At 35.0% G+C, this 25,261-nt stretch overlaps 2 protein-coding genes across 8 annotated transcripts in view; both read left to right on the top strand.

Annotated features, from left to right (window-relative positions):
* LOC110736606 overlaps nt 1-6,917 on the top strand; it is a 9,190-nt gene extending 2,273 nt beyond the window's left edge. Inside the window, exons 3-13 of one of the 7 annotated variants that reach the window (XR_002514258.1) lie at nt 1-36; nt 799-859; nt 1,863-1,928; nt 2,128-2,213; nt 2,325-2,388; nt 2,866-3,078; nt 4,186-4,251; nt 4,590-4,669; nt 5,515-5,644; nt 6,064-6,117; nt 6,229-6,917. The exon at nt 1-36 is cut by the window's left edge and continues 125 nt beyond it. Coding sequence is in view for 1 of the 7 variants with exons in the window: in XM_021916869.1 (XP_021772561.1) it covers nt 1-36; nt 799-859; nt 1,863-1,928; nt 2,128-2,213; nt 2,325-2,388; nt 2,866-3,078; nt 4,186-4,251; nt 4,590-4,669; nt 5,515-5,632 (790 nt within the window). In the remaining 6 variants the exon portion in view is untranslated. Of the gene's footprint in view, nt 37-798; nt 860-1,862; nt 1,929-2,127; nt 2,214-2,324; nt 2,389-2,865; nt 3,079-4,185; nt 4,252-4,589; nt 4,670-5,514; nt 6,122-6,228 lie in introns of all 7 variants that reach the window. The other 6 variants (XR_002514260.1, XR_002514259.1, XR_002514256.1 and 3 more) reach the window with 6 other exon arrangements.
* Nucleotides 6,918-9,910: 2,993 nt separating this feature from the next.
* On the top strand, nt 9,911-25,165 carry LOC110736603 (DNA polymerase delta catalytic subunit-like). Its single transcript, XM_021916865.1, has 30 exons — nt 9,911-10,310; nt 10,404-10,514; nt 11,813-11,919; nt 12,068-12,227; nt 12,526-12,721; nt 12,905-13,040; nt 13,148-13,285; nt 13,943-14,020; nt 14,228-14,319; nt 15,364-15,430; nt 15,505-15,576; nt 16,064-16,150; nt 16,635-16,754; nt 16,836-16,934; nt 17,248-17,355; nt 17,647-17,742; nt 17,855-17,920; nt 18,031-18,087; nt 18,306-18,393; nt 19,239-19,318; nt 19,822-19,935; nt 21,296-21,410; nt 21,512-21,684; nt 21,824-21,895; nt 22,766-22,840; nt 22,922-23,011; nt 23,100-23,260; nt 23,953-24,026; nt 24,110-24,197; nt 24,447-25,165. The coding sequence occupies exons 1-30, from the start codon at nt 10,064-10,066 to the stop codon at nt 24,532-24,534; spliced, it is 3,255 nt and encodes a 1,084-aa protein (XP_021772557.1). The 5' UTR covers nt 9,911-10,063; the 3' UTR covers nt 24,535-25,165.
* The last annotated feature ends 96 nt before the right edge of the window (nt 25,166-25,261 follow it).

The raw sequence follows: 25,261 nt of genomic DNA, 5'->3' as shown, positions 1-25,261 counted from the left end.
GATGTGTCTTCCCATCATTTTTGTAACATCTGATAGGTAAGTGGTGTCTTCTTATCACTTATTGTTTAATAAGGTGACTGGTTATTAGAAAGTGAATGTTAATTATAGTTTTGTGATGGGTAAAGTGACCTTTGTGTAACGTCTTGTGTCTATCATCATTAATATCTCAGACCTCCTCAGTCATTATTAAATCAATCTCAATTTTCTAGTTATCTATTCCAATTTTGTAAGTTGTTGATTCTAGTTGTAAATTCCCCCTCCTTGGATAGCTAAGGTCCTGTTCCATCTTCTCAAAAAATGTCCCATGTACAGTTATCAGCCTTTGTACTCTCAGAGTCTCAGGATCACACAACCTAGCTGATCCACTGGATATATATAAGAAGTCAATGGCTTGAGGCTATGTACGATTCTTAGCAGGCAGAGAGTTCCCCACTCTACCTTCTTTTGACATTCGGCAGACATCCTCACGAAACAATTAGATAATTTTTGCCTTTGCCTTGTAATTTCAATAGTTTAATCTCATAAAAAGTCTGTCGTTTAGCCAAGTGATGATGCCTCTGGCACCTATATAGTTTCCTTTTGAACTCACGTCAACTCATAACTTATTATTCCGCAACTAATTTTGACAAGATTAAATAGAACAAGGCCATAGTATACTGCTTAAACATGTTTTCTACCTTTTATCTCTTGATTTTGCAAAATAGTGATTAAGCAGTTCTATCTATTGCGATATTGTGCCTTCTAGTTGCTTATGGTCTGCTGTATGTTTTACAATCTAATAATCGTGGTACCTTTCAGCTACTATTCGTATCATGCTTACATCGATTTTGGGTTTCCAGACATTTTTATATCCCGTGAGGTAAGAACTGGATCTTGTTACTTCTTCATGTACTTTCAATTTTCTTAGGTCATATGATTTTTCTATTGCTTATTTATTCATTGTTATAATTATTATTATTAGGTGTTTCTTGATTGCACAGGCCATGATTTTATGTTGTACATGAAGCTGTAAGAAGCTATTGAAATTCAAATTTTTAAGGGATGTCTTGTATCACTGTCCACCTTTTCAGTGGATATAAAATCTTCTTGTCAAAAAAAAAAAAAAAAAAAAAAAAAAAAAAGAAGGATATAAAATCTTGATTGAATTATTTATGGTCATCTTGTGCCACTCCTGCCCTCCAAACACTGAAAAGAAATAGAAAGAACCTAAAAGAAATGTATCTGATAAGTCCAGGACTGGAGTTCAGTTACTCTAGTACTCTAGAAATTGTGTTTCAGTTAGATTTCAATTTGAAATATATGTCTCTCTTCACAACGACACCTTAATTTATAAATAAGCCTTCAAAAATGAATGCATGTACACCAAAGTATAATTTATAATTAGTTCAGCCAATAATAAGATATTATGCCGTGTTAGGGGATGGATATGGTTTGTGTCTGACTTGCCCCATAGTAAAATTCGAATGTTGTTACATATATTTTCCAACTCTTTTCATCCTTTGTTGCTTGATTACTTCTTTTCCGATAGGCATTTTATGTATGACTTTTGAGAGTGTTGTAATCGTAACCTTTCCCTTCCAATCAACGAGGTTCTGAACATAATTATCCAACAGAGGCTTTACATGATACTTTGTATAAACTTATCAAGGGTTGGTTTCTAGCAGTAGGTATGGAAAGTTGTTAATACTTAAAGATTGAGTGTGCATCTATGTGTCTAATGGCTAATGAGAATATGTAAGAAAATATGGCTTACAAAGCCTGATGGGACATAGAAAACAATATTCAGTTTCTCTCTCTTTTTGCCTATACTTGTATGTCTGCATATATCTTATATGTTGATAATATTGTGTTTTGAATTGTAGACCTTTGGTTGGATGCCCAATGAAGGCAAATTACATATGGTTCCTGACTACTTCAGTGGCTCAGAGGTGAGGAATCACTGCTTAAGCTCTCTCTGTTTAGTGTATGTGTATGCTCTATGCTAGGAAGTTTTTAATATATTATTATATTTATAAGTTATGTTACTAATTAGTCTTTGAAAGGGACCTCAAGATTGCCATATTGCCATTCATTCCCCCGTTTTTTGTTTTAAGTGTTAATTCTGCTAACCCATGTTGTACTTTTCAGTGGACAATAGTTACTGAAGTGCTTGGTGCAAACTCACGGCATTTATTCGAACTTCACGCACTCAAAGAAAGCGACCGATATCTCAAGTATGGTTTGATGTTTCTTCTGCCGATCTGTTCTCTATAATTCCTTTGATTGTCATTTGAGGCTATTTTCAATTTGATGCTTTTGCTGATTATGCCTTCTTTTTTCTGCAGCATGATAGATCATAAACGCAGCACCTTTGAGGACATAGTGGATGCATATTTGGCATATCTACAGGTAGGTTTTGTTGGTTTGTTATGGATTCAATTATAATTCTCTACTTAGAATTTTTCAAAAGGGTCATGCAAGTGTGACTGGTAGCTTTTGGTTGGGGGAGAGCTCTGATATTTTATGTTAGCATTAGGACATCTCTGGGGTTAGGGTCTATTCCATCTGTAAACATTTTGTACGATATTATGACATAGTGACATTAAACTATACAAAGTACTTCGTATATCTTATGAAATTTGTTGCAGGAAATTATTATGTAATCTTTGCTGATGACAAATTGCCAATTGCTCCTTCTATCCCAGATGAATATTTGGGATATTCCATCTAATATTTTTAATAAAGAAGCCGCACAGATATTTATGCTTCTTAGTGGTTGTACTTCTTGTTGAGGAATCGTGATTTCTTCTCATGAGTAGTGTTATGGCTTCATAATTGTCCTTGTGTTCTGCAATTTATTAGGTTTCTTTTATTGTTGATCTGTAGATTACTGTGGTGAATCCAGCCATGGACAAAGCTTTGTCACTTCTACAAAAATTCGCTCTTGATGCACTCAATGGAAAGATACCAAAAGATAAATTACGTTTTGGTGCTCCTTGGAGGCATCCTCCGCGCACAGATGATCCAAGTCTTCGTTTGCAGTGGGCAAAGGTTCAACTAATGGATTTCGTGCAGTCATTGGTTAATACTGAATTTGGGGTAATCCTCTGTCTTCTTGTTATCCATAATTTCTCTGTTTCATAGCATGGTTGAGCGATGAAAATATTGAAATTCTCAGGTTGCCATAGGTGATAGCTTACTTTGGTAGTTTGGTGAGCTGATGGTTTGAATTCTGTTTTATGTTTCTTCAATTTTGTCTTGTTGATACATTCCAATGTCTATCTTATTCTCCAGGGTTATAGCTTTAGATCATTTACACGCTGACCTAGTTAGGGTGTCAATCTTCTCTTCTTGGAATGTTTTACTTGACTATGCTCTGCTTTCCATCTGCCTGTGTAATTGTGTAGATGCATAAATTAAGGTTTAAATGAAAAGCTTTATTCTGATTTTACAGTTGAGGACCTTGAGGTTGTCTAGCCAGACTTTTAATGACCTTTGTGCACCAGCATTGATGGTTGTATCATACTATCACGTATGCCTTTATGCTGTAGAATAAGAATCAGACATAATTTAAAAGTAAATTACTAAGTTTTGATGATTTGGCCTAATGGAGAGGAGCTGTTTGGGTATTGCATTAGTAGTTGGCTAGGATTAGCTTGAAGAGGAAGCAATTGAGTGAGTTCGTTACATTTTCCTTTTGTATTATGGGAGAGAACAATGCTCTCAAATTCTTGTGCTTTTCTTTTAATTTCTGTTATTCCAGTTTGCCAAAACAAAGTTCATCTTCATTTTTATCTTGTTTCTGTTCAAGCTATGTTAATTCAAAGCATAGATTTCATCTCATTGTAGTTGCTGTTGAACTTCTTTAGGGCATCTGTTGGAAAATTTAAGGTAGTGACTCTAGTGAGGTGATATTTTGTTCTAGTCTAGAACTATTGCATCATTAACTATAATGTGTGTTACAGTGTAAGCTTATGTATACGCTTAATCTGATTGTAAGGTCTTTAAAGAGGATTTCTTGAACAGTTCCTTCTGCAATCAGTCCTCTTCTCTTCCAATTCATGCATGATGCAGCTTTTATCTTATTTATTTTATCCTTTATCTAAGCAATCATTGTGCGTTCTATTGCTGAAGAACATCTATTTGCTGCCTTTGTTCTCATATAAAGCAGAGCCTTACCAAACTTTTTGTTATTTGTTAATGCAGCTTAACTATTTTGCTGATTGCAGCCTTGAAATCTTTGATGATCCTTCAGCTGTAGCATTGTTAGAGGTATCTTCAGTTCCATCCTTATTTTAATGACATAAGCTTTCACAAACCCATTTTGCAGCCTTGAGGATGAAAAAAATGATTCTACTTGGAGATTGTCGAATTATTTTTTTCATTTGGAAAACACGATGGACATGATACACAATGTTAACATCCACAACGCCTTACAAAGACACTCCCATCTATGGTGGGGGTTAGGGAGTCAATATGTTCTTCAGTGTGGCTTACTCTTGAGTCATTCTTTTTGGCTCCATTTTAGTCACTTGTGTTCTGATTCTATGCATTACTCCTGAGAATTTATTAAATTAAAGCTGCTTCTGTATGATATAATCTTGATTCAGGTGGGTGTGCTTTATGCTCAACGAGATCCGTCCTTCATTCGTCCAGTATCTCGTGGTATGCAAAGATGCCTGGTGAGATGGTGAGTTAATTAATATGGTTGATAAATCTTGCCAACATGAAACAATTATATATTTCTTTCACCCATGACAAGGCTTTATATTGTACTGTTACTTTTTGAAGTGCTACTGTGCTACACTAGGGTTGGCACAAAGTATTACGAGCCTTATTTAGGTTGATTAAACCATTATGCAAATGAAATTTGTTCGAGATTTAAATATTGTGAGAGTGATAGTGAGTTAATAGTTTTATTCAAAAATGGGAGGATGTGAGAGGAGAGAAATAATAAAGAAATTAGGAGAGGGGACCATGAGGGAGGGAAATAATTAAGGATGTAGTAGTGAGGACTAATATGTTTGGATAGGAAGATTTGGTGGGAAATAGAGGGAAAGGAAAGTGAGGGATATAATATCCCTTATTTGGATAAGTCATAGGGCAAGGGAAGGGAAAGGAAGTGGAGGGATCCATTCTCCTTCCCATTTTAATAAACCATATCCCTCCATTGTTGGAGAGATTTGGAAGGAAAATAGAAGGTTGCTTTCTCCCTCCCCTCACCTCCGTTTTTCCTCTTTTTCCTTCCCCTCCCTTTCCTTTCACTATTGCTATCCAAACATAAGGGAGGAGAGGGATAATTGCAGGAAGTGTCCAAATTGGGGATGTGTAGCACTTAGAAAGAAAAAAAAAGGGCTGCTTTAGGAAAGAGTAGCACTTTTTTTTTAAAAAAAAAAAATAAAAAATAAAAATAAAAAAAATAAAAAATAAAAAAACCGAAGGGAGTATTGTGTGCTGAATTTTATGCAATTCTCTATAAACAAAAAAATAAATATGGATTAGTTAATGTACTGACTTTCGGTTTGCTCTCTGAAGGCTTGTCCAGGAGCAACTACAAATGAACTGGTTTGCCTCCCTGCGTTTTCTGTGGCAAAGACTATTCCGAGGTCGCTACTATCGGCACTTGATGTTACAAATTGGCTATAAATTCTAAATTGCACAAGAGGTAATTTTGATTATGCTATTATTAGCTTTGTTTCTTTTTTCAGTTCTAAAACCAGATAGGCGGAGGAGAAAGTTTCTTGCAATTGAAAAAGTATTTGAATTGCTAGTCTTAATGAATATATTAGCAGCAATTTCAGTGATTTTTTTTTTTTTTTTTTTTGAAGCTTTGTCATTTATGTTACAACGGCTAGCTTTGACTCTAGTAGAAGATCTGATTGTACCAGGCCTTGCAATCATGATTTTACTTAAAATATGAAGACTGTATTTTGCAATCAGTTCTCCTCCTTGGTTGCTATTGTATAATCTTATTTTGGTTGTATGTAATTGCAAAATTTGCAAATACCATTGTGAATTTCTGATTGCATATGTTGATACCACGCCACGATGACTTAGAGGTGTTTGGTCTTCATGTATCACCAGCCAACACGAGGAGCTGTCCTAAGGGTCTGATTATCTGTGCATGAACAAACAAATGTGGGTAATAAAACAACTTGAAAAATTGGATACCTACAATATTTTATTGTAAAGAATAACTTTCAGTTTTCCAAAAATCAGTTGTTCTAACTTTGTAACTAATGCTTTCAGGTACATGACAAGAGAACTTGCTGAATATCAATCTGATCATTGATGTATTACAGAAAGTTTCAGGAAGGATCTGCGCTGTTTTACTTAAAACTCTTTCTTCGAAACTATAGTGCAGTACATAAGAGGTATTTATCTAGGAGTTTAAGTAGGGGTGAGCAAAAATCTCAGATACATACCTGGTTTCAGACCCTGAATCACTTGGTATCTGACAAGTCCAGACTCACCGACTTAGCGGCTTTGGCAGGACCTGTTTTGAATCCCAAATACTGTACTCAGTTGCTAAATTTGATCCAGATTCTCCAATTTTTGACCCAGAACCCACTTGGTAAAATCAGAATGGAAACCATTACCAGAATTAACTTCTCAAGCATTTACACAATTACACGGTTACACCCAAGCCCAGGAATAAAGTTTGCTTACTGCAATTGGTTAGTATATACTGTTCTGAAGAATGTGATTAATACATACTGTACATTCTTTTATTGCTTTGTTGCCTGAAGCAAATGGTATTACATAAATTTCCATGAAAGGTCAAAATTCTTGAAGTTTGAATTCTTTTATTGTATGGGAAGATTGAAATAACAGGGGTAATCTGTACTATTTTCTCGAGCAGAGGTGTAATCATGTGAAAACAGCAATGTGTTACAACTTACAAGACTCTTCGTTGGTTGATATTGAAAATTTAAAAACAAACCATGTATTTCCTTGCACACATTGCGTCTCCACTGTCACAGTTAAGCTGTCAATTCTAAAATAAACACAATAAGACCAAGCTCTATAAATTGATTGAATAATTAATTAGTCTTATCATTACCTTCCAAGCTTCTAAGTACATCAGGCATGTTTAATGAGGTTATATATATATATATATATATATATATATATATATGTGTGTGTGTGTGTGTGTGTGTGTGTGTGTGTGTGTGTGTGTGTGTGTGTGTGTGAAGAGAATTACGTGAAAACAAGATTAAATCTGAAAACTGAAAAGGGACAATCTTCACCGTCCATAAAAATCAACAGCTGAGATTAGAGGAAAAAAAGTTATGCCAACATTCTATCTCCTTCTCAGGTCCTTTTTCTCTCTCCTCTCTCTAAGTTCTTCTCATTCTCTTTCTAAAGAATTCACAATTTCTGGCTGAATTTCCAACAGGTTTGAGCTCCAATCTCCGATCTTCCTCTGGTTTGATATCATCTTCATCTTCTTTCTTTATCAATTTTAAAATCAAAATTTCGCTGTTTCAATTCTAATCTTGATTAGAATATAAATTTGGAAATTCTTGGTCGAGTGAGCAGACGAGTCGAAATTCGAAGAATGCGAATGTTTATCGAGGCTTAATGAGCGATAATTCTCACATATTTCTCTCGCATTCGTTCTCAAAACGATCCTTTGATGAGAGAAAATGCTGCTAAAGCCTTTGTTCGAGGTCGGTCTACCAATTGTCTGCTAAGTGTTTGTTAAAATGTCAATGAGAATTTCTTGCGATTTTCGCCTAAATTTTGCTAACATTGTTCATAAACTTGCAAAAAACAAGCCAAATCGAACAATTGAAGCTAACATTTCATCAATGAAACCCTAGATTTTTGCAACAATTCGAAGTAAAATCCGAATGAAACGAAGCAACGAACAATCGAATCTTACTGAACTTGGTTACGAAATGGAAAGGTAAGTACTTCGTTTTTTATTTTTGAGTTCTTCGTTTCTGATTTTTGTTTGATTTATTAATTTTGCTCGTTTTTTTTTTTGGAAATTATTGATTTGATTTGTATTTTTGAGTTTCGACTTTAGTTTCATTATCGACTGGGATAATTTGTTTCCAGAAAACGAATTTCATTTCTTATTATCGTTTTGTTTCGTTTTGTTAATTCTTAATTCGTCGATCAATTAGCTGTTTCATGGCTATTGGAGTGATTTAGGTACTAAGTTTTTCGTGTCATGAATTGATACATTTTGAAAAACATGAATTTTGGAGTAATGTTACTCTAAGTTTTTTCTACCTATTATCGTTAATCTCCTTAGTTTTATTATCTTTCTGCTTCATTGATTTCAATATAATATTGTTTGCATTTCAATAATATGATTGTTGGATCTATGTTGTCAGAGTATAAATGCGGAAGTAATTGAAGATTAAGAACGAATTTTAATTTTGGATGCTTATTGTATAAAGATAAATTCATAGCTGTAGGAATTGCTGGAATAATTAGGATAGTAATTGTTGCAAATACAATGAAGAAACGGTGTTACTTGTTTGGAACATTTTGATACCTTGATCTGAAACTGTTTACTAATTATCATGGTTTATTTGATGGTGGATGAAATGAGTTGTGGCAACATTTTGCGATTTCCTGTTACTTGTGGCAACATAAGTTTGCTATTGGAATTGAGCATTTATTATTGAATTGGCTCTGTTGTGAAGATTGTGTAACAATGTGAGATGGTTGTTGTTTAAGACAATTGAGAAATAGAGATGCCGCGATGAGATCAAGAGAAAGGAAGAAGATGTATGTCAAGGATTTGGAGATAAAGAGTCGGTATATGGAAGCGAAGTGTAGGAGATTGGGGAGTGACCTTTGTGTAAATGTGGTCAAAATTGATAGTTACCTTATTTTTGTAAATAGTGACTTCTATATAAATGTGGTCAATGTTGTCAAAATTGATATAATTACCTTATTTTTATATACAGTGACTTTCGTTATTTTTATACATAGTGACCTCTGTATAAATGTGGTCAAAATTGATATAGTTGCCTTATTTTTATATATAGTGACCTTTATGTAAATGTGGTCGATAATGATATAATTACCCTATTTTTGTATATAGTGACCTCTAAGTAAATATTGTAAAAATTAATATAGTTACCTTATTTCTATATATAGTGACCTCGGTGTAAATGTCATCAAAATTAATATAAGTTGATATAATTACCTTATTTTTGTATATAGTGACCTCTGGGTTGTTTCACACCATCAGATTATCTAGTGAACATTCAATGGCTAAGATTGCTTGTTTTTAGTTTTCACCATAATCTCTGTTTTCAGCGGAACCTTTCCGTATATATATATATATTTTTATTTTTTATTTTTTGTTTTTGAAAAAGCTAATTATAGGGAATCATACATAAACTAGAAGACAAAGTACATTGTATATTTGTATTACAAAAATGATGTCTAAAATTAGCAATGCCCGTTGCACTCTATCCCGACCCACCTTTAGGATCGTATAGGTGTTAAAATTACCTCCGAATTGTCGAATTTCCCCGAATTTCCAAAAGATAAGAGATGTCACATGTATCAGTTTCATCCAAATTGTAAAGCAAGTTAACGCACTTTGTCATCACTAACAATTAATACGTGTTAGACTAAAGAGGTGATGCATGTCACGTCATATAGACAATACTTAAACACTTGTTAATATCATTCTCCGTGTTTAAGTGAGATGACACGACACATATAGAGTACATCTTATTATGAACACTTATTAACACTCCCTACGATGTTATTAACACTCCCTACACATGACATGACATGCCTAGTGTAGAATTAACTTCAAAATTGCCATGATAGATTTTGCATAAGAATAAATTAAGAAATAAAAGTTGTACGAGTAAAATAGATTTACTCATAAAGTGTAAAGGTCTACTTACATACACTTCATACGGTATAATAAGTTGAATAAAACATGATAAACCAAACAAAAAAATGAAGAGGGTTGATGACCGCCTTGCCGGTATATATGCAGAAGCCCAACTTACAAAAACAAAAATTGGGCGCTTAAAACCATAAAAATTGGCGGGAAATTCTTCAATCTCTCGTAACCTCTCAAACTACAGTTGCAGCCATGAACGGCGGGAATTCCAGGAAACGCCAAGCGCCGCCGCAACAACCGTCACCGGCGCCGCCAAAACACCTTGCTACGACGGAAGAAGACGACTTCGATGAAGATTTTTACTTACAAGACGACCTCATTGACGAAGAGTCCCAAATTCTTCGCGACATTGATGAGCGTTCTGCTAAGCTTGCTCGTCTTTCTAAGTGGGCTCGGCCTGAGCTTTCTCAATCATACAAATCGCAGTCTCAGAGTGTTGGTAATTTATTTTTTTGATGGAATTTTAGGGTTTTGGGGAGGGTTTTTGTGATTTTGGGGGTGGATTTGATTTTTAGGGTTTGTTGTTTTGTAGTTTTTCAGCAATTGGAGATTGATTATGTGATTGGAGAATGTCATAAGGAGTTTTTGCCTAATCGGAGTGGTTCTGCTGCGATTATTCGGATTTTTGGGGTAACTCGTGAAGGTTAATTACTCTCTCACTTTTTTTTTTTTTATTTTTTACCTTTTTGTTTTTCTGATTGCAAATGTGCTGTTTCTTTATTTTGGTTACTGAAAAGAGTAAAATTTTGTTAAAAGAAAAATCTTTTTGCTTGAACATGCATTTCTTTGGTTTGCTTGATTGGTGTACAATGGTAAAATGTAAAATGATACATCGTCTTAGAAGATACAATTGGAAGTGCTATATATTTTGGCAATTTGTTTCCTAATTAAATACTCCGAACTTAGTTTTAGTGTCTGAGTTTGGTATAGTCTTTTGTGTTGTATTCACCCTTTCCAAAGTTTGAATCTTTATGGTCAGTTGTCATGCTAGCATTCAGTAAGCTTTGCAATTGCCCTCTGAACAATCGAAATAAGGGTGCCTTAGGAGAAACGGAGAATCCATGTAAAAGTGACTGCAAGGAGAAAACGACATAAAATTGGAAGTTAAGATCTAAATTTCAACCATTTAAAAAAATGAATGTTTGAGTTGCTGGGTTGTGTTTGTTTTTAGTTTTCTGTTGATTTTTTATGGTCATACTTTGGATCCCAAGGGCTATAAAGATATCCTCCTTTTTGTTTTGAAGTGGCACTTAATGGTAGCATGCTATGGAAAGTTGTACTAGACTTTAACTTGATGAAGAAAAACACTATATGATGTGCCTATAGCATGCTCTATTTCAATGTATGAAAGCTACCAAGTGGTTTTCTACTTATCTGTAAGCTTGCTGCTTCTTGTTGTATTTCAACTTGATTTGGTTGAGAAAATTACTTGCTCTATGAGTTATGTGCTCGGAAATTTTCCATTCCAGTGAATGCTAAGTTTTGGGTCACTTCTTAGTTCTTACTAAAACATGGCCATTCACATTGCTTCCAAGTGAAATACTCTGCACAAGTCATGTGGTCATTGCTGTCACACATATCATTTGGATATGCTCGAAGTGGGAAGTATTGCAGAATAACAAGTTTAGAAAATAATGGAGATGTCTGTTAGAATAACAAGTAGAATATAGTGGAGCTGTCTGTTTCCTACATGGTTCCTCAGTTCCTCACTGAGCAGATAATATTGTCAATCTATGTATTTTGTTGTTTTTGATGGAGCCTGATTATTTTGTCAGTATATATCATGTGATTTGTAGAGCCAGATTATATCCCCAGTCCCTCCTCCCCTCTTTTATGGCCTGAAGGACTTATCATTATGTTTGCACTCTTGGTGTCTGATATCAGACAGTTGAATTATTTATGTGAGTCTAATTTAAGGATTTTTTTGTGCTTACCAAATAGGGCACAGCGTTTGCTGCAATGTTCATGGATTTGAACCCTACTTTTACATAAGTTGCCCTTCAGGGATGGGTCCAGACGATATATCCCATTTTCATCAAATCCTGGAGGTATTACGTTTTGCCTTCATTAGCGGCTTTTCATTTTAACACTGCTGACAGTTTATGCCCCCAGGAGTCATGTGGGCTGGTATATGAAACCATCTACTCTATACAGCCATGGTGGTTAAATTGACACATCAATTTTTCTGTGTTTTAGGCGCGAATGAGGGAGGCAAATAGGAACACTAAGGTTCCCCAATTTGTTCGACGTATTCAGTTAGTGCAGAAAAGGAGCATAATGTACTATCAACAGCAAAGCTCTCATCCTTTTCTGAAAATTGTGGTTGCATTGCCTTCTATGGTTGCTACTTGTCGTGGTAATTTTTTTTTTTTCGGCTGTCCTCTCTCATCCTCTCACCCTCTTTCTAAGAAAAAGATGGGAAAGAAATGTAAGGGATTTTGAAGGAACATGGAAAGAACAATAGTAATTCATGTATATGAATTATGACAGAGCGAATGATTTCTTTTGTTGCGGTCTGACAATCTATTTTATTAGGTTTTGACTTATTGCTGGAGTGATGGGTCAAATACTCTTTTGCTTGTTTCCTTCTACAAATTTATTGAATTACAGTCATGTGTAGGTTAATTTGTGTTGTGTTGTGTTGTAAATGCCAGGGATTCTTGATCGAGGCATACAGATTGATGGCCTTGGAACCAAGAGTTTCATGACATATGAAAGCAATGTCCTCTTTGCTCTCCGTTTCATGATTGATTGTAATATTGTTGGTGGGAACTGGATTGAGGTTCCTGTTGGAAAATATAGGGCGACTGTCAAGAATTTGTCCTCTTGCCAGCTGGAATTTGATTGCTTGTATCCTCTTTATTTAAATTTTCTTTTCCCCGCTTGTGGAGTTGTGAGTTTATGATAAGTTTGTTTTATGAACTATATTCGTCAATTACTCTCCTCATTTGATATGGGGGGACATAATTTGAGAACTAAAGGCAGATTTATTTACTTTTCTTTTATCGTGGATTTCCTTGACTGTGCTATTAGATATTCGGACTTGATTAGCCATGAACCAGAAGGAGAATTCTCAAAGATGGCTCCATTTCGCATTCTCAGTTTTGACATTGAGTGTGCTGGCCGCAAAGGTCTTTTTCCTGAGCCCACTCATGATCCTGTTATCCAGGTGAAACATATTATTTACTTGCCAACCTATTCTAGAACCACTTATAGTTGGTGGCTTGACCTTGCCTGTTCTGTAAGCTAAGTCAAGAGTTTTTCTTATATTGTCAGGTGGCGAATTTGGTAACAGTACAAGGTGAAGATAAGCCACTTGTTCAAAATGTCATGACCCTTAAGTCATGTGCTCCTATTGTTGGAGTTGATGTTATGTCCTTTGACAGTGAGAAAGAAGTATTGCTTGCTTGGAGGGTAAAGCTGTTTAAGTATAATTTTTTGTTCTTTATCAGTTGGTGGTTGCATTATTTGTTATCTGTCTGAATAGTTTTCCTAATTATAGGATATCACCTTACTAGCTCTATTAATGATAAAATTCTGTATCTCTGATTACAGTAGTATCCCTGCCCTTTTTTCCTATAATGGTGGGAAGTATAAAAGATCCTCTTTTAGCTTTGAATCTGTTACATATGTTGAATTTGAACACTTTGGGCACAATTCCTTGAGGAGTGATGGAAAGGTACTGGAAACTTGTGACATTCTTGCAAGGTATTGCTAATAAGTTTCACACTTCTGAAGGATCTGAGTGACATGAGCTGTAAATACTGGGGTTACCTTAAATGTGGATTGCATTTTGCTAGTTTGTGTTGGTATTGTGAGGTATATATGATTTGAATTAGGCTGAAATTCTTTTCTACTTTGTGTTTCTTTACTGGTTGCTATTTGAAAGAAAGTGTGGAGTGAACAAAGTCAATCAGTGCGTTTTATGAGAGTTACCTGCTTTATAAATGTTGCGTTAGTGTTAGCTTATATTATACTTCTGTTTCAATATAAATGGGCATCATGTGTCAATATGATTACATCCCGAGTTCTTTTGCTACGTGATTTCAGTTTACTATGCTCAATTTGCAGGATTTGATTCGAGAAGTAGATCCTGACATAATTATTGGATACAACATCTGCAATTTTGATTTACCATATCTTATCCAGGTAAATCTCTTCTCCGTCTTCGCAAGTTCTCTAGTGACATTGACGGACAGATGGATGTATGGATGGACTTACATATGTCGTCAGTGTGCATGTGATGCCATAGGAATTGCCATAAAGCTCTGGAATTTTCTTTCATTACCTAGCTGGTTGTGTTTGTTTAAACTTTAAAGGCCTTCGTTAAGACGCATGACCTTGGTTTAATGACAGAGAGCAACTGCACTGGGAATTGCTGAGTTTCCTATCCTTGGTCGTATAAGGAGCAGCAGGGTTCGTGTTAAAGATACGACATTTTCTTCAAGGTGAAAATTCTGTTTTGAGAATTTAGTATTTTTGTGCAATATTCCTGCTGTTATATTGTTTGCAATTTTGCATGTTATTCCATTTTGGATTCTCAAGGCAAATATTTATTTTGAGGTATTCTGTATTTTTCTATAATACTTCTTCCATCCATATTGTTTGCGTGTCCTTCTACGTTCACCAAACATTCTAAGAAGTGCATGGTTACAGAAATCATATTAGTAGTGACCTGTGTGTTTCCAGCAATTAACAATTATTTTCAGCATCCACTATGGTATAGTACCCAGGATATTATCTATTTGAAACCACCGGATATAAACAGCTCTTGAAGTTTGTGTTTGTAATTATGTTCTACATTCTTTGATGCCTTTACTTGCAAACCATCTTGTCATTTGTCTCCTTATCACATAGGGGGCATTGGTGCATAATTGTGCTTCTCGTTGCATTATACTTTGTATGTTGAAAAGCACAGAGATTTGCAGGATAATTGTTAGGACAAAAGTGTAGATGTTAAAAAAATTTGATCTCCATCCTCATATAAATCACTTAAATGCCCCCTCCTCTCTTTTAGGGCCTTGGACACTTAAAAGCTATGTTTCAATCTCCGTCCTTTAGAAAAACTAAAGCAGGCCAGAAAAAAATCTTACAACAGTTACATCTATTATAGGTGTAAGCTTTGTCTTGAGAGAAGTTTTCTTTGGTCTCTAGCTGGATAGAAAAAAATTTGGCAAGAATAATTTAATATCAGGGTAAGTGGGGTAGTAAAAATGATCTGGAGAACAAGAGTCTGGTTTGTTCATTCTATATCTTATGGTAGTGGAAGATATATTGAGTTACTGATTATGTAATCCGTGTGTGATAAGTTAAATTAGCTTATTTGCCAGTGAAGATATTGTTGAGGCAGCTTTAGTTTGTTAGTTTGAGACTTTGAGGATCATTGAGTGGCCCAAGTGGCATATCATCTGCTCTTATTCTGATTATTTGCCTTTTTTAGGATTTCAAATTTGAATGAAATATATGACTATAGACATTTTGTTGTTTTATAGGCAGTACGGAATAAGGGAAAGCAAGGAAGTTGCGATTGAGGGGAGACTACAATTTGATTTGCTTCAGGTATTGCTTTGTCCTTTTCTGCTAAACTTGACACTTGCTTTGGTTGTATAATCGTGTAAAATCTTCTGCTGCAGGCTATGCAAAGAGACTACAAATTAAGTTCATATTCTTTAAATTCTGTATCAGCACATTTTCTTGGCGAGCAGGTAAATATTATTTTTTTTTTAAAAAAAATAAAAAAAAATCTTTTTCTTGTTATTTTTATTTATTTATAAGAAGCATTTGTGCTGCATATTAGTAATATTAGTAATATCCATGTTATATTAGTAATATCCACGTTATTGTGTTAAATTACTGGGATTATGCACTAAGTGATGCATTGTGTTTCAATGTGTTGAGCGCTATGGATGAGCATTAAGTATACTATCTCCAAAACTGGTATTTTGTTGTAAATTTTCTATTTATTACGATTAGTTTGGTGTTATAAATTATTTGTGTATCTACTTTTAGCTTCTTATTCATAGCCCCTTAAGGCTACATTTAGCAATTGCCCTATTTTAAAAAAATTGCACATGGGAACTTCGAACTTCTTGTTCTGATTATGCATTGATCTTTCTTGGTTGAATCGCAAAATTATTCCATTTTACAACTTTGTATTTTTAAATAATGCATCCGGCATCATTATCTTTGCAGAAAGAGGATGTTCACCATTCAATAATATCTGACCTACAAAATGGGAATGCAGAAACTAGGAGGCGTCTTGCTGTTTACTGTTTAAAGGTACGCCTCTGCGCCTGTGTTCACATAAGCAGACAGACATATGTTGGGAAGGTTTGTTTGCATAAGGTGTCTTTAAAATTATTAGAATTAGGGTTCTGCCTGTAATATGATGAAATGTAAAAGCATTAAAACTATAATAATCTGCAGAAAACTAAATTTATAGAAATCTACAGAAATCGCTTGTTTGATTTGTTCTTTTAGGGAAAGTAGGGTTTTAAATAGTTGAGAATATGATTTGCTCAATTTATTCAATTTTTTCCCATGATCTTTCTTTCCAACAACTGGCTTAAAAACTAAGTTTGGTTCCCAAACACATTATCAATATTCAACTATGTAATATATTTGTACAATGTTTTTCAATTTTCCTCGCTCCTTATGCACAAATCTGTCCTCAGGTTCTTGATTTGTCAGTATAGTTATTATGAGAGGTTACTGGCAACACATTCATTAACATGGTAGATATGGTGTCTTTGACGATTTTCAGGATGCATACCTTCCTCAGCGATTGATGGACAAGCTGATGTTCATTTACAATTATGTTGAAATGGCCAGAGTGACAGGAGTTCCTATATCTTTTCTCCTCTCCAGGGGACAAAGTATTAAGGTTATATGTTTATAGATATATGCCAAAATAATTTTGTCCAATCTCATGCTAGAGTTAATTCTTTGTTTTACTATACTGCAGGTTCTTTCTCAACTTCTGAGGAAAGCAAAACAGAAGAATCTTGTTATACCGAATGCCAAACATGCCGGATCTGAGCAAGGAACTTATGAAGGAGCAACTGTAAGTTTTTCTTTGTAAGCTTGTTTGATCCATGTGATTATATGAATGCTCTCTGATCTGATTGGACAGGCTATTTATACATTTAAGATAAGTTCTTTATATGGATAAACAACAAATGGACAAGTATCTTTTTTGTGCCTTGGAATTTGACAATGGAATTTGGGTGAATTTCAGGAACATCACAAATTTTGTCAGAATGCAAAGTTTTTGAATATATATTTTTTTCTTCTTTTGTCAGCTATAATCTTGTCAACAAATTTTCTTTTGACTGCTAGTCTTGAAATATTCCTTTTTCTTGTTCTATGTGATGCAGGTGCTAGAGGCTAGAGCAGGGTTTTATGAGAAGCCAATTGCAACATTGGATTTTGCTTCACTATATCCATCTATTATGATGGCATATAATTTGTGCTATTGTACACTGGTAAATTTGATTTGTTGAAAATCAGGCATCATAGGTCTTGTGATCATATTTATCATTTTTTTAGAGGTCCTACCCACTTCTACTTTACCCCTTACTATCTTACCCCTCTTGCCGCACAATATTTGTACCTTTACACTATCTCTCTTACTTTATCTACCTTATTTTAATACCCGTCCACCTTTTCCTTACACCCATATATCTTCAATTTGTTTTTAAAATAAAAATTTAAGTCATAGTATATAGAATTCAACTTGCTTCTTGAACTTGATTTCTATACTTTTGATTGTTAAGGTTACACCAGAAGACATTCGTAAACTCAACATACCTCCAGAATGTGTTAACAAAACTCCTTCTGGCGAAACCTTTGTCAAGCCAGAACTTCAGAAGGTAATCTTGTTTTCCTTATGCGTTTAATGTCTTTGGGTCTGTTTTAAGTCTTGACCTGAAATACTTCAAATTATAGGCATTATAAAAATCTGATATATATTCATTACATTAGGGAATACTTCCAGAAATTCTTGAAGAGCTCATAACTGCTCGGAAAAGGGCTAAAGCAGATTTAAAGGTGTCCCTCTTCTCTAAGCTTGATTAAAATTCTCTGTTTGTTTCTTGTCCCTGTTAAATGCTTATGCAATATTCTTTTTATTTACTAATGATCATGTTGTTCGACCACAGGAAGCTAAAGATCCTCTGGTGAAGGCTGTCCTAGATGGTCGTCAGCTGGCTTTGAAGGTTTGCTTGTCCTTCTAACAAAATCTATGCTGCTTAGGATTAGCTGCTGCGAACTGCTGCTGGTTGTTTATACATTAATAAATTATTATAATTTTTGAAAAATGTCTTTCACAGTACATGCAGTTTTCAGTCCTTATATCTTGATAAAAAATTTATGGCTCTTATTATTGGTCATTTTATGCTTCTTCTTCTTCTTATTATTTTTTTCTCTCTTTCAGATAAGCGCAAATTCAGTTTATGGGTTTACAGGAGCCTCTGTTGGCCAGTTACCATGTTTAGAGATCTCTTCGAGTGTCACAAGCTATGGTAATAAATTATTTATGCATGAACTTGTGTTTAAGATTTTCTTGCAATGTCTCATTTAGATTTTCAGATGAGAAATGGAAATGCAGGATCAGAGAAATGATTAGAATAACGACTTTTAAGGGGAAGTGGTGAAGATGGTTTTGTCTAATTTTTCTTGAATGTAATAGCATACCATATTTTGACCCAAGTGTTTCTTTTAGGGGGCAACCTAAGCATGGTATGGAGTGGTTGAACTTTTTTTAGGGGGCAACCTAAGAATGGTATGGAATGTTTAGATATATTCTCAGTCTTGCGCCTTACCCTTGTAATTGCATAGAGTTTGTTCCAATTGGATGCTAGTGGAATTTGGAGATGCATACACTTTTGCTACCCCACAACAACTAATGGGACTATTGGAGGACAATAGGTCAATATTTAATTTTGTAGTAGAACTGAGCAAGATGCCCAGTAGCAAATCTTTTAGCTATTTTGAGAATGTACCAATGGTCGGATGGTGTATTTGTTGGCTTCCATGCTAATAAAATTCATTTCCAATATTTATTAGAACTCTCTCCTTGACTCCTTTTTTTTTTCGGCTTTATGCTTGCTTCCTCTATGACTTTTTTCATAGATGTTGAAGCTATAAATATTGGTGACAGGACCCAAGTGTTGCCTGTCTATGGGACTCAAAAGACATAGGGCTATGGTGCGGAGCCATAATGCTTGTGGATTCTGTTATTTTTCTGGATTTTATTTTTAAATTAGGCATTTGGTTGTGTTTCTGTTGATTTCCTTCTTTCAATATGTACTGTATAGGAGATCATTTTTCGCTTATCTGTGCTTATGAGGTTTCTTCCATTATATAGGTCGCCAAATGATTGAACATACAAAAAAGCTTGTGGAAGACAAATTTACTGTTGTTGGAGGTTATGAGCATAATGCTGAGGTAACCAGTCTAATTACAGCTCTTCTTGAAGTCATTTTTTGTAAACACTATCATGGGAGTAAAATATGCGAGGTATATATACATCTGTATGGTCACCATGTTAAGTGAAGAGGCTTAGGTTCATGTTAAGTTATAATATTTTGACATTATGTGGCATTTACTTACCCTCTGATCCAAAGTTAAGACGGTGTCCCCGTGTCCTAACATGTTGAAAATGATGTATTGGACACTCGGCTCCATATCCATATCAGATACTCGTACCCATTTTCATGTAACATAGACTACAACCTTAAACACCCTATATTTCGAAGTAGGGGAAATAATTATTTTCTGAATTGATGTCACAGATTATGCTACAATTTTTCTTTGTTGAAATTTCGGGTCTTATGTTCAATAAAATGTTTTTTCTTGTGATTAACAAATTTTTTGAGCTTGTAATTGTTCATTGGACTTCTTTCTCTTTCTAATATGCAATCTTATATAGTTGCATCTTGTCAACTCAGATTATCTATGGAGACACAGATTCAGTTATGGTACAATTTGGTGCTTCTACTGTTGAAGAAGCAATGAAATTAGGAAGGGTAGCTGCTGACTATATAAGTGGCACTTTCACAAAGGTATTATTAATAATTTTTCATGTATAGTGTCAAGAACAGTTCCTTTATATTTTTTGGATATTTGGAAATCATGATTATTTACATGTTGCGCTCCCTGTCTCCCTCTGTCCCCTAAGATCTGTCGTCATTTTTGGGATGTCCTCAAAAGATCTTCGTGACCTTAATTTTCTATTTTTTTTTTTAAAAAAAAAAAGAGAGGAGAAAAAAGAGCCCAAATTTCACCTGTAACCTTTTTCTCTCCATCACACCAACATATTTTTCTCTCACAGTTCAAACGGTTTTTTAACTACTTTTTCTCCATCCACCTGCATGATTTGAATTCAAATTTAATCACTTTCTTGATCTCCATGCCAAAAGCTTACAAGAAGATATTTGGGGTCAGAGGCAGCGTTATAATTTTTGACTCTCAAAACTAAAGTGGTATTTTAATTTGTATATGTACTTTATTTTTGAACACTCACATTTGTGATTCTGTATTGTGGTAGGCAAGTTCCTTGGTTTTGGAATTGATAAGCCCCTTCATTCACACAATCTTGGTCCTGACTGAATAAACTACATACATATTGACAGGTTTCCCTGCAAAAAGAGACTTGAACTATGAAACTTTCAATTTTACGTTTGCTCACTTGGTGTACAACGCTAGAAATTTGCTAAAAGTAGAAACATCAAGCCTTAATTAAAGATAAATAACATTGATTAATGCGTGTTTTTTTCGTGAACTTATAAATTAATAACATTTTAGGAAATTTATTTAATGCAGGGCTATGTATAGCGAAACTGGAAAAAAAATCGTTAATATCTAATTTTTAGCGGCTTTATCTTTTTTTAATTTCCTACAGGGCTCTCCTTTATCCTATCTCTACCCTAAAACAATTATAGGAAAAAAATATTGAGAATTTTTTATCAATTGGAAGCATCTCCAGAACCCACTTCTCTTGCAAAGAAAGTTACAAAGCCAAATTCTCCCTTGCTTTCAGGTAGAGGCATTGACTGACTAGAGAAATTGCCGCAAGTGTGAGGCATATCTGTTTATAAAGTTTAGTCTAGTTGTACTTTTCTTTCTGTTTTCTTATATTTTTTAACATTACTTATTCTATTCATCAAAAGCAGCTAAAATTTTCTATTCCTTTTTAGCAGCCTTAAAGGCACAAGCTATAAGCCAATACTCTCATTTTAATGATGTGTTAAACTATTAACATAAAATGGAGTGATAAAGTTAAAACTTCATATTTTCAGTGGTTTGTTGAAAGCTGAGTACGTTGAATACTATGCTACAAAACTACTTCATTACTGTAATTTCTTTCTGTTGTCTCTTGTATTGCTGTTTGTTCTTAGAAATTTTTGTGTATGTCATTTGCAGCCCATCAAACTAGAGTTTGAGAAGGTTTATTTTCCATATTTGCTGATTAGCAAGAAGAGGTATGCTGGTCTTTACTGGACGAACCCTGACAAATATGATAAGATGGATACTAAAGGTGAAATCTGGGATTTCCTATTTAGTCTTTCTTGAAGTTTCCTACATGTGGTTGCAACTTAGCTGAATTTCTTGTTGCCCCATTTATCTATTCATTGACAGGTATTGAAACAGTTAGGAGAGACAATTGCTTGCTGGTTAAAAACTTGGTTAATGAATGCCTGCATAAGATTCTTATTGATAGAGATGTACCCGGAGCTGTCCAGTTTGTGAAGAATACCATCTCAGATCTTTTAATGAATCGTCTAGATCTGTCATTATTGGTCATTACAAAGGTGGGAAAGCATGATTCAACTGTAATCTGCTATGATATTTTCCATGAAGCTTGCCTACTCTATTTTTTTTTTATTTTAGTATCTTCTGAAAGTTCTCATAATCTTTCTGTCTGCTGAAGCTAATATCTGTTTCTTTTAGGGTCTGACAAAAACAGGAGAAAATTATGAAGTAAAAGCAGCTCATGTTGAACTTGCTGAACGCATGCGCAAGGTGTGTAATCTTTTATAATATTATGATCTTGTCCTCAGGGGTGCCATAGAATTTTAGTGACTTAGCATCCTTGCAAGTTATCTCTTATATTAACAGTAGCTAATGATAATAGTTGACAGCAAAAAGATCCTGTTTGGGTCCTCCCATGGCTGTTGAGATATATAAATATCAAGAAAAATGAACTCTTTCGTGTGACCGATACTGATAGGAGGAGGTTCTGGAAAGTGCATGGATTCAAGTCCATCCCATAGGCCTTCTTATTTCCCATTCTAATTTCTTCCCACCTCGTCATTAGGGCATCTATTTCCTTATTTCATGTTTTGATCATTTATCATGATTATCACCTTACATCTTCCCCTCTTTTTATAGATGACAAGCCTACTTAATTTTGATCTTTCCATCTTGGTATACGCTTATTAGAAGCACGCATCTTTCTAATTTAAGTTTAACAGAGGAAGTATTAAACTATCATATACATAGATTTTGAAGAGACATGATGTCACGTTAATTATTTTACTCCTCATTGTCTAGAACAACTGAATAAGATCAATTTTTTCTGTGTTTTGGTTGACTTTATAAATGGAAATCAGATTGAGATTTATCAGTGAGGGAATATATGAGAGTTCAGTGATTCAGTCTGCACATCACATGACCATTTGTCCGTGTTACTCTTTTGCTAAGCTTATACTCTTATTGAGTGCTTTCTATTTAAAACACATACACTTTTCTGAATCATTGACATTTTATCAGTCATGTTCATTTCTTCTGAATGCGGATATAAGTCAGCTGAGATGGTTCATCTTCTTAGGATTAGACTTCCAAAATAAAATATTTGAAATATCTAATCTCTTTTCCTCTTAAATTTGACAGCGAGATGCTGCCACTGCTCCCAATGTTGGTGATAGAGTACCTTATGTCATAGTAAAAGCTGCCAAAGGTGCCAAGGTAATTTGTTGCTCCTCTGTTGTTTATGTAGATTGTAGGCTCTAAATTGCAGGATTTCAAATTGATGAATATTATTTTCAGGCATATGAAAAGTCAGAGGATCCAATCTATGTGCTGGAAAATAATATACCAATAGACCCTCAATATTACCTTGAAAATCAAATTACCAAAGTAAGTTATGCTTAAGTTTGATTCGTTTTTACTGTCAAATCTTATATCATTCATGAACTTGCGTCTGATGGATTTGCTAATTTTGTAGCCCATATTGAGGATCTTTGAACCAATTTTGAAAAACGCAAGCAGAGAGTTGCTTCATGGAAGTCACACTAGATCTATTTCCATATCTACTCCTTCAAATAGTGGCATCATGAAATTTGCCAAGAAACAACTCACGTGCATTGGCTGCAAAGCAGTGATTAGGTATTGTTTTGCCACATCCTGTTTTCCCTTTTCTTAATCAGACTTTGTTTAAAATGTCTCCTGTGTGACCTCTCTCACTCCCATGGGTGGAAAAAAAGGATTCTCTGTATTTGATTTGATGTGGGTCAGATGCTGGGCAGGATATTATGGACTATGTGGAGCTAGGTACATCAAATGTATTGTGTGGCGGTGATTTTTATTGGTGAAGTTTGTTGTACAGCGATTTATTTTCAGTCTGGTTGAAGGGAGGCATTAGGATACCTGGTACTGACTGGAATCTCAATTCATCCTATTAGTCTGCAAGATGAGCAGTGAGCCCAGGAAAATTTTAGTGGTTCTATCTTCTGTGTAGGCTGATAATTGCTAGTGCAAACATGCTTACTATAGCTTCAACTCCCAACCCCCCACCCCCCCCCCCCCCCCCCCCCACAAAAAAAATTGGCTTGGCTATGCCATATTGCATGATCGTCAAATTTGCATCTTTAAAGTTGTTTTAGCCCATCACACATCCTGTTACAAAATTTGACCCTTGACTTTCGTTTCTGACTATATGCACTCTTCCTTTCTCTCTCTCTCTCTCTCTCTCTCTCTTTTTTTTTTTTTTTTTTTTTTTTTTGGTGCGCGTGTGTGTGTATGAGCAACTTCAGTATATTGATTCCTTTTTTGACATATTTACTTTGATATTGAACTAGTGGCTCCAACAAAACCCTTTGCTCACATTGCAAGGGAAGGGAAGCTGAACTTTATTGCAAGACTGTAGCTAATGGTATGTAAAATATCTATGTATCCTTTTAGCATGTTCTTTTAACTTTAGGGTGCTTACTGTCAGAAAATGTTGTTTCCTTACAGTGTCCGATTTTGAAACACTTTTTGGGAAGCTATGGACACAATGCCAGGAGTGCCAGGGTTCCCTTCACCAGGATGTGCTTTGTACAAGGTCTGAGCTGTTATGCCTCTGATGCTTTTGGCTTTCTCCTACCCTCACCCACCCCCCCCCCCCCTCCCGCCCTCCCCCCTCCTCTAATAACTTGGTTATTCTGACCTTTGAAGCCCATCACTTGTCAAACACTAACCTGATGTACATGGGTCCTTTTCAAGCTATCATTGTCATGTTGCTCTGATGCTTCTCTTGACTGACTTGTAGATATTATAGCATCCCTCATATTGTCTTTTCCTTTTCCTTCAGTCGTGATTGCCCGATATTTTATCGAAGAAAGAAAGCGCAAAAAGACATGGGTGAAGCCAAGCTTCAGCTAGATAGGTGGAGCTTCTGAATAAGAGTGTTGCTTCACTGTACAGTTACCTTTCCTGAATGTATTGTGTTTATGGCTGTGTACTGGAAGAACACGACAAATGTTTGTTGGAGCAGTTTAAATGAAGATTGCTTTGCAAAGAGTGGAAATTGATCAAATTGTTCAGAATGCTGGATATCTCAATGGTCGCTTATCTATGACTAAAGTTCTATGGCCCCTGAGAAAATCTCAAGCTTTTGTTTTGGTATCCTGCAGTGCCTGTTCAGCCTTAGGATCTACAAGAAAGGACAAAGGAGTCTACATGCTTCTGCATTGTGCCAGTCTTACGAAAGGGGTGAGGTACCTTACGTTGTAACATCAAATAGCAGTAGGGTTTTTTCTGAGTTAGACAGATTTTAAGTTTGATGTTTGGTATATGGTTCCGGTACTGACCACCATTTTAATAATCCATAGAACTAGTATAATGCTTCAAGGAAACTGCTGTTTTCTTTTTGTACATGTATTTTTATTTTGGATCATTAGAGTTGTGTAGCACTGTAACTAATTGTATAAGGGCAGTTAATGAAATGAAGTACTCCAGTCCATATGTCGTATTGCAATCTTTGTAAGGCTGGCTGTCTTCAGTGTAAAATAAAATGCTCCATGTTTTCAAGTTTGTGTCATTATGGTTTGTCGGGTATAAGTGAGCCAAGATTTTCAAGTTTCGGAACAGTACATTTTTAGCATCATACACGAGTACCATTCAAAC

This window comes from Chenopodium quinoa, unplaced genomic scaffold (assembly GCF_001683475.1).
Source record: "Chenopodium quinoa cultivar QQ74 unplaced genomic scaffold, ASM168347v1, whole genome shotgun sequence".
NCBI lineage: Eukaryota > Viridiplantae > Streptophyta > Magnoliopsida > Caryophyllales > Amaranthaceae > Chenopodium > Chenopodium quinoa.
Note: the sequence above shows the minus strand (reverse complement) of the source record. Positions and strands in the feature narration are given on the sequence as shown.